This window comes from Hippocampus zosterae, chromosome 3 (genome assembly GCF_025434085.1).
Source record: "Hippocampus zosterae strain Florida chromosome 3, ASM2543408v3, whole genome shotgun sequence".
NCBI classification, from domain to species: domain Eukaryota; kingdom Metazoa; phylum Chordata; class Actinopteri; order Syngnathiformes; family Syngnathidae; genus Hippocampus; species Hippocampus zosterae.
Genome location: NC_067453.1, coordinates 21,963,284 through 21,977,002, shown reverse-complemented (window position 1 = coordinate 21,977,002; position 13,719 = coordinate 21,963,284). Strand labels below are relative to the sequence as shown.

Below are 13,719 nucleotides of genomic sequence, written 5' to 3'. Positions count from 1 at the left end.
TTGGGGTTAGGGTTTAGGATTAGGATTAGGGTTAGGGTTTAGGGTTTATGGTTAAGGGTTAGGGTTTACTGTTAGGGTTAGGGTTAGGTTAGGGTTAGGGTCAGGGTTAGGGTTTAGGGTTAAGGGTTAGGGTTTAAGGTTAGGGTTTAGGGTTAGGGTTAGGTCAGGGTTATGGGGTTTGGGTTAGGGTTTAGGTTAAAGATTTAGGGTTAGGGGTTAGGATTAGGTTTAGCATTAGGGTTAGGGGTTACAGTTTAGGGTTAGGGTTAGGTGTTAGGGGTTAGGGTTTAGAGTTTTGGGTTAGGGTTTAGGCTTAGGGTTAGGGGTTAGGGTTAGGGTTAAATTTTTAGCCGAAAGCCCTTAATGGAGTCAAGTCCTTGGTCCTTGGCCTCGGAGTCAAGTCCTTGGCCTTGGCTTTGGGTTGCCCGGTCCTCAGATACAATGAGGGATTAGAGCCCCTAATCCTTCGTCCACAATTTTGTGGTTTTTGTTATTGTAAAGTGTCCTTGGGTGTCTTGAAAGGTGCTTATAAATAAAATGTCCATCCATCCATTTTCCGAACCGCTTAATCCTCACCAGGGTCGCAGGGGTGCTGGAGCCTATCCCAGCTGTCTTCGGGCAGTAGGCGGGGTACACCCTGAATCAGTTGCCAGCCAATCGCAGGGCACACAGAGACGAACAACCATCCACGCTCACATTCACACCTAGGGCATCCAATCCATCCAATTTAGAGCATCCAATCATCCTGCCATGCATGTTTTTGGAATGTGGGAGGAAACCGGAGCACCCGAAGAAAACCCACGCAGGCCCGGGGAAAACATGCAAACTCCACACAGGGAGGCCGGAGCTAGAATCGAACCCGGTACCCCTGCACTGTGAAGCCGACGTGCTCACCACTGGACTACTGGGCCGCCTAAATAAAATGTACTATTATTATATTTTTCAATACCAATTACTTGTTAAAGTTTGTACAATCAATGGGATCAGTTGCAAAGCATATATGTGAATGATAAAAGTGAATTGCACATTTGTTGAAGGAAATGTAAGGTGCTTCATGAAATGTTTTGTGAAGATGTTTTTAGCCGAGAAAATATATAGAAAGGCGTTTTTAGCTGAAAAACCCCCGACCATGTGTAGTAAGGTGTTTTTAGCCGAAAGCCCCCCGACCATATACAGTAAATATTCCCATCCACGGAATTCTATGGAAAGGAATATCCTTCACCCGGAATAAAAAACGTGTTACCGGAACTTGCGTAAGCGGAAATTCCACTACCCGTAACCCGGATGGAGGTGTAATGCCGCAGGAGCTTAAATACACACAACGCCCACCCGATGCGAAGGAAAAGACACAACGCTGAAACAAGTTTTCACTTTGCGTTTTTCGATCATCAGATTCTAAATGACGACGTGTAAGTGAGTTTTTATTGCCATGCGTTTTACTGTAATTGTGAATGATTTTAACTTTATTCACTTACGTCCTGGAGTACGCGGCACTAGCTTAAAAGCAGCACACACTCAACATCACCGAAGAAACGTGTTCGCTTCGCCATTTTCATTCATCAGATTCGAAACGAAGACATGTAAGCGACTTTTTATTGCCGTGCATTTTTACTGTAATTGCGAAAGATTATTTATTATTATTTATTCACTTACGTCGTGTAGATCATCGCATCGAAACGTTGAAGAACTGTAAAGACTGGAGCGGAGCGAGTGAAATGCATCCGTTTGAGCGAGGCTGGACACAAAGTTAAAAAGATCCAGCAGACACTTGGAGTCGGAAAGACGCAACTCTACGAAACTTTAAAAAACAAGGCATCGATTCAACTGCTGATGACAAGCCACCATCCAGCAAGGAAGCAATGCAAATGGCAACAAAAATCCTTCAGTATGGACAAGAATTACCAGACATCGGTGATCAACAGGACAGTTACTTGCAACTTGCCAGAAAACTGTATGACACGCAGGCAAACATTGTCATAAACCAAAGAATGCATCCAACAAAACAATCCAAAATACAAATTTTTTTCCCTAGACAGAAATAAACATTAAAATACTCTACGTATTTTACTGTTGTGATTTTTTTTGGGATGCACCTGTATTGCAGTTTTTGTTATAGTCTTTGGAGTTTTTGGACAGTATATATTTGTATTTTATTGATTGTGTTGTTACACGTGCATTTTGTCAACATACTTGCAGTTTCATTGACTTGTACCATGCTCATTTCCCAAATGAGGAATTTCTGTTATCAGGACATATTGGACAGCGCAAACACGAGTCCGTACTAGAGAATATTTACTGTATATAGTAAGGCATTTTTAGCCGAAAAAACCCCGACCATGTATAGTAAGGCGTTTTTAGCCGAAAAAAAACGACAATGTACAGTAAGGCGTTTTTCGACGAAAAAAAACACCATGTATAGAGAGGCGTTTTGAGCCGAAACAAAACAACCATGGATCTAGTAAAGTGTTTTAGCCGAAAAAAAACGACCATGTATAGTAAGTCTTTTTTAGCCAAAAAAACGACCATGTATAGTCAGGCGTTTTTGGACTAAATTTTTAGCCCAAAAAACGACCATTAGGGACCACTGTCGGGCTCCCCTGGCAGCTGCACACCTGTTGGTCATAAGTAATCAGGCCTTTCAAAGGACTCCCAGCCCGAACACTCATTGTCGGGTCATTGTTGCTTCTTGCTACTGTCATGTGTGTTGCTGTTTGCTCTTGTTTTCTGTCATGTTTAGTTCATTGTTAGATTATAGCTTTAGTCATGGTTCTTGTTTGATGCTTTGGACTTTGTTTGTTTAGGATTTAGTTTTCTTGTTTTAAATACAATTCTTCAAATACACCCTGCTCCTCTCTCCTGCCTGCTTTTTTGGGGTCCACCACCATCTTGCATACGTGACATATAATGACCCAACCACCTGGACCCCGCAGGTACAACGGACTGTTCCAAAAAACGATCATGTATACAAAGGCGTTTTTAGCCGAAAGCGACTGTGTCTAGTAAGGCGTTTTTCGACGAAAGAAACGACCATGTATAGAAAGGCGTTTTGAGCCGAAACAAAACAACCATGGATCTAGTAACGCGTTTTTCGCCGAAAAAAACGACCATGTATAGTCAGGCGTTTTTGGACAAAATTTTTAGCTGAAAAAAACGACCATGTATAGTAAGACGTTTTTAGCCGAAAAAAACGACCTAAGACAGTCAGGCATTTTTAGCCGAAAAAAACAACTATGTATAGTAAGGCGTTAAAAAAAGGACTTAAATAAGCCTGACTTATCATGGTTGTCAAAGAAAGAAGGGATATGGTTGCAACCTCTGTGGATTGAGCACCCAACCGCTGGTTTGGTTCATGTTTTCTCTACCTCTGAGCCAAACAACCACACAGTGAAGTGGAATTGTGTTTTTTTTATTAATCATGGCTGTTGTTTTTCGGCTAAAAACTCATACATGGTAATTTTTTTGGGCTAAAAATTTCGTCCAAAAACGCCTTACTGTACATGGTCGTTTTTATTGGCTAAAAACGCCTGACTATACATGGTAGTTTTTTACGTCCAAAAACGCCTTCCTATTCGTGGTCGTTTTTTTCATCTAAAAACGCCTTACTATACATGGTCGTTTTTTTTGGCTAAAAATGCCTTACTATACATGGTCGTTTTTTTGGTCGTTTTTTCATCTAAAAACGCCTTACTATACATGGTCGTTTTTTTCGGCTAAAAATGCCTTACTATACATGGTCGTTTTTTTCGTCTAAAAACGCCTTACTATACATGGTCGTTTTTTTCGGCTAAAAACGCCTCACGATACATGGTCGTTTTTTTTTTGTTTAAAAACGCCTTACGATACATGGTCGTTTTTTTTTCGTCGAAAAACGCCTTACTATAAAAGGTCGTTTTTTTTCGGCTAAAAACGCCTGACTATACATGGTCATTTTTTTCGTCTAAAAAAGCCTTACTATACATGGTCGTTTTTTTCGGCTAAAAACGCCTTACGATACATGGTCGTTTTTTTTTTTTTTTGTGCCTAAAAACGCCTTACGATACATGGTCGTTTTGTTTCGGCAAAAAAGGCCTTACTATATATGGTCATTTTTTTGGTCGTTTTTTTCGTCTAAAAACGCCTTACTATAGATGGTCGTTTTTTTTCGGCTAAAAATGCCTTACTATACATGGTCATTTATTTCGGCTAAAAACGCCTTACTATACATGGTAGTTTTTTTGGGCTAAAAATGTAATCCAAAAACGCCTTACTATGGTTGGTTTTTTTTAGGCTAAAAATGCCTTCCTATACATGGTCGTTTTTTTCGGCTAGAAACGCCTTACTATCCATGGTCATTATTTTTCATTTAAAAAGTTCGTCCAAAAACACCTTACGATATATGGTCATTTTTTTCGGCTGGAAAAAGCCTTACTATTATGGGGGGTTTTTTTCGGCAAAAAATTTCGTCCAAAAACGCCTTACTATTATGATTGTTTTTTTGGCTAAAAACGCCTCACTATACATGGTTGTTTTTTTCGGCTAAAAATGCCTTACTATACATGTTCGTTTTTTGCGGCTAAAAACGCCTTACTATATATGGTCGTTTTGTTTCGGCAAAAAAGGCCTTACTATATATGGTCATTTATTTCGGCTAAAAACGCCTTACTATACATGGTAGTTTTTTTCGGCTAAAAATGTCATCCAAAAACGCCTTACTATGGTTGTTTTTTTTCGGCTAAAAACGCCTTTCTATACATGGTCATTATTTTTCGGCTAAAAATTTCGGCCAAAAACACCTTACGATAATTGGTCGTTTTTTTCGGCTGGAAACGCCTTACTATTATGGGGGTTTTTTTCGGCAAAAAATTTCGTCCAAAAACGCCTTACTATTAAGGTTGTTTTTTTCGGCTAAAAATGCCTTACTATACACATGGTCGTTTTTTTCGTCTAAAAACGCCTTACTATACATGGTCGTTTTTTTCATCTAAAAAAATTAGACCTATACCTATTTGTTTCGGCAAAACGCCTTACTATAAATGGTCATTTTCTTCTTCTAAAAACACCTTACTATAGATGGTTGTTTTTTTCGGCTAAAAATTTAATCCAAAAATGCCTTACTATTGTTTTTTTTTTCCCGGCTAAAAACGCCTTTCTATACATGGTCGTTTTTTCGTCTAAAAACGCCTTACTATACATGGTCGTTTTTTTCGTCCAAAAACGCCTTACTATTATCAAGTCAAGTCAAGTCAACAGTATTTATAGAGCACTTTCAAACAGCCATCGCTGCATACAAAGTGCTGAATATGGAGCAATTTAACATGCACAATAAACTGTAAGACAAATCGGTAATAAAGGCGGTAGAAAGCACCAAACAGTAAAATCAAGAACAAATCTAAGTCATGCTGAGTCGAATGCCAAAGAATACAAGTGAGTTTTGAGGAGCGCTTTGAAGATGGGCAGCGAGGAGGCTTGCCAAATGTTCAGTGGGAGGTCATTCCAGAGAGAGGGACCAGCAACAGAAAAGGCTCGATCCCCTCTGAGCCTCAGTTTAGTTCTTGGTACTTCTAACAAAGTCTGGTCCACAGACCTGAGGCGCGGGGCAGGTGTGTAGGGGCGGATGAGCTCAGAGAGGTAAGGTGGCGCGAGATTATTCAGAGATTTGAAAACAAAAAGGAGGATCTTGAAAATAACTCTAAAATGAATGGGGAGCCAGTGAATTTTTTTTCGGCTAAAAACGCCTCACTATACATGGTTGTTTTTTTCGGCTAACAATTTCGTCCAAAAACGCCTCACTATGGTTGTTTTTTTTCGGCTAAAAACGCATTTCTATACATGGTTGTTTTTTTTCGGCTAAAAACGTCTTCCTATACATGGTCCCTGGGACTCGCTGCCAGTAAACTGTAAAATTATCACTGCAGAGATGACCGCTTTTTCTGCACTCAGTGATTGACTTCTATGCAAAGTCATTTCTCAACTTCCGTGCCACGTCATGCCTGTTGAGTGTTGATTTACTTCATATTAAGAAACTACTGCACTAAAACATTAATTCATAAATGTAGATCATATGCTTTTATTTTTGTTTTTCTCAGTATAAATAACACGTACCCCGACTGTTCTACTCTTTGAATAAAAACACTTCATTCAAGCGTTTGGGAGTGCAAGGGGTTATGATGGAGGGGTGTTGCAAATCATGAAGACCTGCCAAGTGGTATGATAGCATTGTTACATGATACATGTCCTCGGCTAGGCCTCAGCTTCAAAATCAGTCCTTGGTCCTTGGCCTTGGAGGCAAGTCCTTTGTCCTTGTCCTTGGCCTCGGAAAAGTTCTCAAGTCCTTGGCCTTGGCCTCGGGTTGCCGGTCCATGGACACAACAATGGTAGGTGAATCGATTGTCTTTATGTTTCCTGTGATTGACTGGTTGACCAGGTTAGGGTGTACCCCGCCTATTCCCCAAGTCAGTTGTAATGGGATCCAATTCACCCGTGAGCCTAATGACAACAAACCTAATAGAAGATGGATGGATGGATGGATGACCATTGTGACAATTTAGCATTTAAACAGGCAAAAGAGTTATACACGTATTATTTATTTTTCAAACACAAATGTTTCTGGCACAAGAATGCATATAAACAAAAGTTAAGTCATTCCATACATCATTCAGCGGAGGATATACTGTGTGCGTATCATGCAGTCTTGTCAATGTTATATCATACTTTATGGAGGGTGTACATGTTTAACATGATTGCAGGTTCAACTCGATTGTCACTTAAGTCCTTCGATCCCGTGCGTTTTTTTTTTTTTCAATTAAATAATGGTTTGGCTTTTTCATGACCAGATCAAAAGGCAAACACTACACGATGAGAGCCAGATACTGTTGACCAAAGCACGGCTTCCCAGGTAATCCTTGCTGTCATTTCTTGTCATAGGTTCCTCCCTGCAATCCCAGCGCCAAGATAAGGTCCTGCAGTGGTTCAATGTCCTCGGCATCCAGCAGCGCGTGTTGCCGGCAGAAGAGCGTGAGGTGCGTAAAGAGAGTATTGAGGTGCGCGTGCAGTCCCAGCGCTTGCGTCTGCCTGAAGTGGGACCAGTAGATGTGGGCCAGAGTCCTGAACAGCAACAAAAACACCTTCTGCACCAGGAAGATGAAGCCGGTGGGAAAGACCGAGCCTGAGATTGAAAGGTAAACGCTTGAGAGGGGTTTTGGGCACATTCCCCGGTGCCGTGCATGCCAACATTCATTGAGTCAAGACACATGTTACATGAAAGAAATCTCATGGCACACCACCAAACAAAACCGTCAGAGTATAAATACGGTAATAATAATCCTCTTGTCTCACTTTACTCACCAAAGTAATTACTCTGTGGAATCTGGGCCTGTTTAGTTGAACACAAAGCGATTATGATCTCAAACATTGACGCAATGCTCTGCCCACATAATAAATAGCTCAGCCTACATGACGTCGGCAAAAAGGTTTCATGATTTATCATCTTCCCCATCTGTCTTTGATGCTTGGTTACGATTGGGGCTCATCATAGGAGTTCATTCAAGCCCTGGAATTCACCCAAATTGGCACCTTCAGGCCAAAATGTGTGTGTGTGTGTGCGTGCGTGCGTGCGTGCGTGTGTGTGTATTGGGAAATTCCCGATCCCTATTTATATCTATATAAATATACTGTGTGTGTGTGTGTGTGTGTGTGTGTCCCAATATAGACTTCCATATTTTATCACACTATTTCGTGTCAATTAGCGTAACAAATTTTGTGGGGGTATTTTTTGTTTCACTTCCGACGGGGCGCCACTGATTGAGTTTTGGGAGGTCAAGTTCGGGACCCCTAAAATTCAAACAGCACCTAAAAAGGCGATGAGCAGTGCAGTGAAAGTTGCTGTGTACATTCAGGACTTGTACCTGCTTTTGTGGGGAACACCTCTTCATCCGTAAGGAGGTCCTGAATGTAGGACATGGCATAGTCGAAGTACAAAGGAGCTGAGCATTTCAGCTTCCTGCCATGGTCATCAGTCCAAACATAAACTCTAAGGGTAGAAAGCAAGATCAGTCAAAGGGACATATTTTGGAAAATTATCCAAATAAAGTAGGTGGCTCTCTGGACTGCTTGGACACAAAGTGAAATTCACCAAGTAAATTTTGTGAACGACCCATTTCCCAAATTATGTCCTGGAACAAGCCGAATGGTCACATCACAATTCAGTCAGTACAGGGCTATAAATTCCACTGGAGTGTAAATTGCATTTTTGGGGGTGGGGAAATGTACCTGTAATTTACAAAAAAACAACATTATCGCTTGGACTCTCACCCCAAACCTCCCCAAATACTTCAATAGGCAGCGACATACCGCCAAAGAGCATTTCCCATAAAAAATTGGAGTTACCTCCTTCAAATTATTTGGAAATATTCTTATTCTTTTTTGTTGTTTTTTTTTTAAACATCTGTGATGAGGTAAATCCATAGTTGCCTAACCATGTGTATGCAGGGCTCCACTGTATAATTATTATTATTACTCTGTTATTATCATCATTATCATTATGGCGTTGATTTTTTTTTTTCAACAAAAGAGCTAGGGGTCGATTCTACAGAAAGGACAAAAAAAAATTCTGGAAAGTGGACAGTAGATAGATATAAATAGAGTGAGGTTTTATTGTATGTCTCTTTAAAAATGTCCATGAAGCTTTACTGGGTTTCACCTTTTTATGGGGTGGCAGCAACAGCAGCAGTACGCATAAAATACACATGACTTTGAAAGGTTCACCTCACAAAATAATGACACCATAAATAACCATATTATCTGACAACTCCATTTCACAGTGCGGTGCTCTTAACTCACGTGTCGCCCGGTCCACAGGCGGTCGGGCAGGTGCTGGGAGTGCAGAACTCCGACAGTGCGCTGGAGAACAGGTTTATGTGCTTGAAAAATGACACGGCTGTGGAGAGGAGGGGGGTGGGGGGGGGGGGGCAAATGAAACGGCACATCATCTTCAGTGGTTGAAAATGAAGCGTTTACTCACTGTTGCTGGCCAACCACTCGGCCTTGTCCACGCCGGGCGGGAGCGACGTGAGCGCTCGCATGTCCATGAGGCTGATGTGCTGGCACGCGTACTCCTGATGGAGGTACGGACGCGTCTCCAGGATGTTGTTGTTGATCCCCCTTGTGAAGATCAGTGCCGGGATTATGAGACAATCAGCAGATGAGACATTTTGCTCTCTTTCGGTAATGACGCATCTAGTGGCAATTGTGCAATGTTGATGTTGACACTCAGTTCAGGGCGATGACGGTAAACCTTGCTATTTGCAGAGAATAGGGAGCGAGTCCTGCTGCATATAGTGAAGTACCACACATATTTTTTATTGGTATTCTTTTATCCCAGCTGTCTTCGGGCTGTAGAGTTGAGGAATCCAGTTGATGGCATTTCGCCACAACGGCGTTAACAGGATAAGCAGTTTACAAAATAGAGGAATGGACCGGTGGATATGATTGAATAGACAGTCCTGAAAACATGGACTCACCCCCACTTACCCATTTGAATATGCTTATATTTTATGTTTTATATTTATTTATATACTTTTTGTCTTCCACTTTCTCCCTTTCATAATTTTGCGACTGTAAATTGGGAATTTCTCCATTGTGATACAAATGAAGGTTTTCTTATCTTATACAGTTCGATAAATTTCAATTGGCAAATCTGATTTGATATATGGTGGCACGGTAGTCGACTGGTTAGCACATTTGCCTCACAGTGCAGAAGTCACGGGTTTGATTCGGGGCCCCGGCCTTCCTGTGCGGAGTTTGCATGTTGTCCCTGTGCCTGCGTGGGTTTTTCTCCGTGTACTCTGGTGTCCTCCCACATTCCAAATACAAGCGTAGTAGGTTAAGTGATCACTCTAAATTGCCCTCTAAATTGTCCGCATACGAATGGGCGTCGCTTATATGCGGCTTTTCCCCTATTCGCGGGGGACATGGACCTGTTTCAAGCTTGGTCACAGAACATATTAAAATCGTAAGACAAGGTACCACTGTAATTCTATTATTTGGAATGGAATGGTGCAGCTGCTCGACTGCTTTTAGACAGCAGCTGGGCGTTTACTTGCTGTGACCTCTCCCGCTTCCTATCTGTTCTGTGGGGGCTCGTGCTGCCAGCGATAATTAGTCTAATGGTCCAAGCCCAACTTGAAGGTCAGCAAAATTACCGAGCGTGAGATTAATCCACATTTCCACCAAGCAGTGCATTTCAGTTCAACTTTCTTTGAGCGATATATGCCGACCTGTTTTGTGTTTCCCCTGTTGTATGGCTTTCTAAATATTTGGATACCATATAAGCGAGACACACTTCGAATTAACTTTTTATATTATCTGATGAAAAAAAAAGCTCGTGTCTATTATGACCAACAGAGAACATTGTGAGTGACAAGAAAACAACGTGCTGTTGGATCGCTATCTAGCGGATGCAACAATGTAGATTGCTGGAATTGCTGGGATTCTTCGCCTTAGATATGTCACATATTTGTGGTACTAGGCAGACTTCACGCGGGGCTCAATCTCCCAAAGTCTTAATTTCACAATTGAATCGCAAGTCTTTTTAGTACCAAATGAATCAGTGCTGTGCAATGAAAAGTATTAACTGTGCTAGCTTGACTTCCGAGTGCCTCAACTTATAAGTTTCCCGAGTTATTAGCCGTCACTTAGTATATAGATTTATACCGGCTATATTTTTTAGTTTATATAGCAGCGGTCTACAGATATGACAACACTATTTGGCTCCAGTGGTTCCCGCCTACAATAAATCAGGGTATTACTGTATCTTTGAATTTTGTGTTTTAGCCCCCAAAAATGTGCTCAAAGGCCTCCAACAATAGTGTGACCAAAATGGTACACAAAAGGGACAGGCAACTCTGGCAACTGTACATTTCCTTGATCGATTGCTCCCCCCCATAGTCAATCAATGAATTGTTGTGTTTTAACCCACATGCTATGTTGATTTCGTTGGTACACTCAAACAATTCATGGATGAACGTATGTGACCGTCAATAGGTTTAAATCATCAACATTAAAAAAAAAAGTTTTTTTAAATCAGCTTGTCATCGTTTGGTCAACAATTTGCACAACGGGTAAAATTGCTCATTCAGTCTTTTCTTATAGGAAGTAGCTATACTGTAAATTTGACATTTGTGTGTTACTGCCAGGTGCATATATTTAATCTATTAAAAAATATTTTTAAAATTTACATTTACAATAAACAGGAAATAAGGCAAGCAGCAGAGTTTTAGATAAACGTCCATTTTTAAAAAATTATTATTGTCATATTTTTTTGGACTGGTCAATTTGACAGGGGGCGGCCCGGTGGTCCAGTGGCTAGCGCGGTGGTCCAGTGGCTAGCGCGTTGACCTCACAGTGCAGAGGTCGTGGGTTCGATTCCGGCACCGGCCTCCCTGTGTGGAGTTTGCATGTTCTCCCCGGGCCTGCGTGGGCTTTCTACGGGCGCTCCGGTTTCCTCCCACATTCCAAAGACATGTATAGCAGGCTGTTTGAACACTCTAAATTGTCCCTATGTGTGAGTATGAGCGCGAATGGTTGTTCATCTCTGTGTGCCCTGCGATTGGCTGGCGAAACAGTTCAGGGTGTCCCCCGCCTACTGCCCGAAGACAGCTGAGATAGGCTCCAGCACCCCCGCGACCGTAGTGAGGATAAAAGCGGTTCGGAAATGAATTTGACAGGCACTACATAGCACAAGGTTTGAGTGTCATCTTTAACCCTATCATGCACCAATAATGATAAGCTGTAACCTGATAACCGCTGTGCCTGAAAGGGTTAATTGACCCTTAAAAAAATAGTGTCAAATCATTTGCATAAAATGTATTCTGATGGCTTATTTTTTTTCTTCTTAAAAAAATGAATAAATCTGGAACTACTGTACTTATAGAGTATTCTGTATGATTCGACAGAGTAAGTCATGTTTACCCTTGAAGACAACAAATTCCTAAAGCACTGTAATTATTTTTTTAATACCCATCCGTCCATTTTTTTAAATGCCCTTTTCCATATTTGGGTTGCAGGTGAGCTGGGGCATGCATGTTTTGGGATTGGAAGGAAGATGGGAGGAAGTCAGACTAACAGCAGAAAACCCACACAAGAATGGGAGAATATAAAACTCTACAGATGATGAGAATCGACCCTGGAACCCGCAGAAATGCGAGGCAGATGTGCTCAACACGGCATCACCGTGCTGCCACTATCATGTTAAATTCAACAGATGCACTCAATGCTTCAGGCAGGTCGTCCCTCTTTTAGTCATGCTGCACACTTGACATTTGATCTAATTAATTAATCTAAAAAAAAAAGGTTGCATCACAAAAGAGGGCAAACCTGGGATTTCTTGACTGTGAGACAGATGTGCTAACGATCAGTCCACCATGCCCATTTTGGGCCCCCTTCGTGGAAATTCCCCCAAAGAACTATGCTACTTGGTAGAAGGAAATGAAGCGAACATCCTGTCCTGCCTGGACTTCTTTGCCTTCAACCCCTTTGAGGCCTCAGGGCCTTTCGTGGTGCACGAACACACAATGCACCCACAGCTGGTGTGTTTGTGCATAAACACGCCGCAAGTGGAGGTGACGAATGTTTACCTTTTTGCCTGCTGTCCTGTCGCCAGGGTTGGAATCAACAGCATGTATTCAAAGAGCAAACATTTGCACAGTAACTTCAGCTCCCTGCTTTCGCTTCGCCCTACTCGTCTGCCGGAGGAATCCACTGATGCCATCACGCAAATATGCAATGCACACATAAGCTCTTATCTGGAGCGCATTCCTGCTTCTTTGTTGTTTTTTTATGAGGAAAATGTAAAAGCACAACTTACAGTTTGCCATCGCAGACGTCGGGAGGTGCATTGCTGTCCCCTTTGGTGGCGGTGGGGTAACTATGGCAACCCCCCATGGCGGAGAGCTAAGAGCAGAGCCAGCCCCTATTTTCCATCCCGAGCACACTAATACGCATGCACTTTTACGCACAACATATGCTAACACAAGTTATGGATAAACACAGCTGAAAAGCACACACCTCCCCCCCTTTTTTGACAACTTTGCTAGCCTTTGAGGAGGATCGGGGGGGCAAGAAAAAAAAAATAGTCCCAGGAGTTGACAATCGTTTCCAGCTGTCGACTCCAGTCGTGTGCGCGTGAGCGTTGTTTCTGTGTGTGTGAGTGAGTGAGTGTGTCTTCTTTGTCTGAAGTCCCACGCCCCACAAGCGCCCGCCTCCTAAGTTCTGAGCGGACAGGCAGGTTTCTCCAACACTAGTTGAAATACGCAACTCAACTCCACCCCTTCGCCTTCCATGATTGTGTGTGTGTGTGTGTGTGTGTGTGTGTGAGGAACAGATGCACATGTCAAAGTAAAAGTGACTGAAAAGAGAGGATGGACAAACAAAATGTTCAGAGCAATCAGTGTTGTTTGTAAAACTTGATCCGATGATGGCATCGTGTACTTGTGGTTTGCAAGACCTGACTCACAGTTCTGCGGTTGAGTTCAACATCAAAAACAAATACCACTGTAGAAGTTTACAAAACATTTTAGGGCAAATTTGTTTTTTAAATATGCCCCAAAACTCAGTTCAAACCTTCCTCGTACAAATATCAGCAGGTACATCAAGGATTGGCTGCTCAGTACAATGAAAAAAAAAAGCAATTTCTTAAACATCAGTTACATATGCTTATTAAAGCCGTTTCATGCCCATGACCTG

General features: G+C 41.9%; 1 protein-coding gene across 2 annotated transcripts; it reads right to left on the bottom strand.

The window, feature by feature from the left end:
• Positions 1-6,547: 6,547 nt before the first annotated feature.
• On the bottom strand, positions 6,548-13,255 carry LOC127598456 (MOB kinase activator 2). 2 transcript variants are annotated; one of them, XM_052062337.1, is made up of 5 exons: positions 12,842-13,255; positions 8,999-9,138; positions 8,818-8,914; positions 7,884-8,008; positions 6,548-7,144 (listed from the first exon to the last, which is right to left on the bottom strand). In XM_052062337.1, the coding sequence occupies exons 1-5, from the start codon at positions 12,916-12,918 to the stop codon at positions 6,888-6,890; spliced, it is 696 nt and encodes a 231-aa protein (XP_051918297.1). In that variant the 5' UTR covers positions 12,919-13,255; the 3' UTR covers positions 6,548-6,887. The 2 variants fall into 2 exon arrangements, with proteins under 2 accessions (XP_051918297.1, XP_051918296.1); XM_052062336.1 differs by lacking the exon at positions 12,842-13,255 and adding an exon at positions 12,612-12,805.
• Positions 13,256-13,719: the final 464 nt, after the last annotated feature.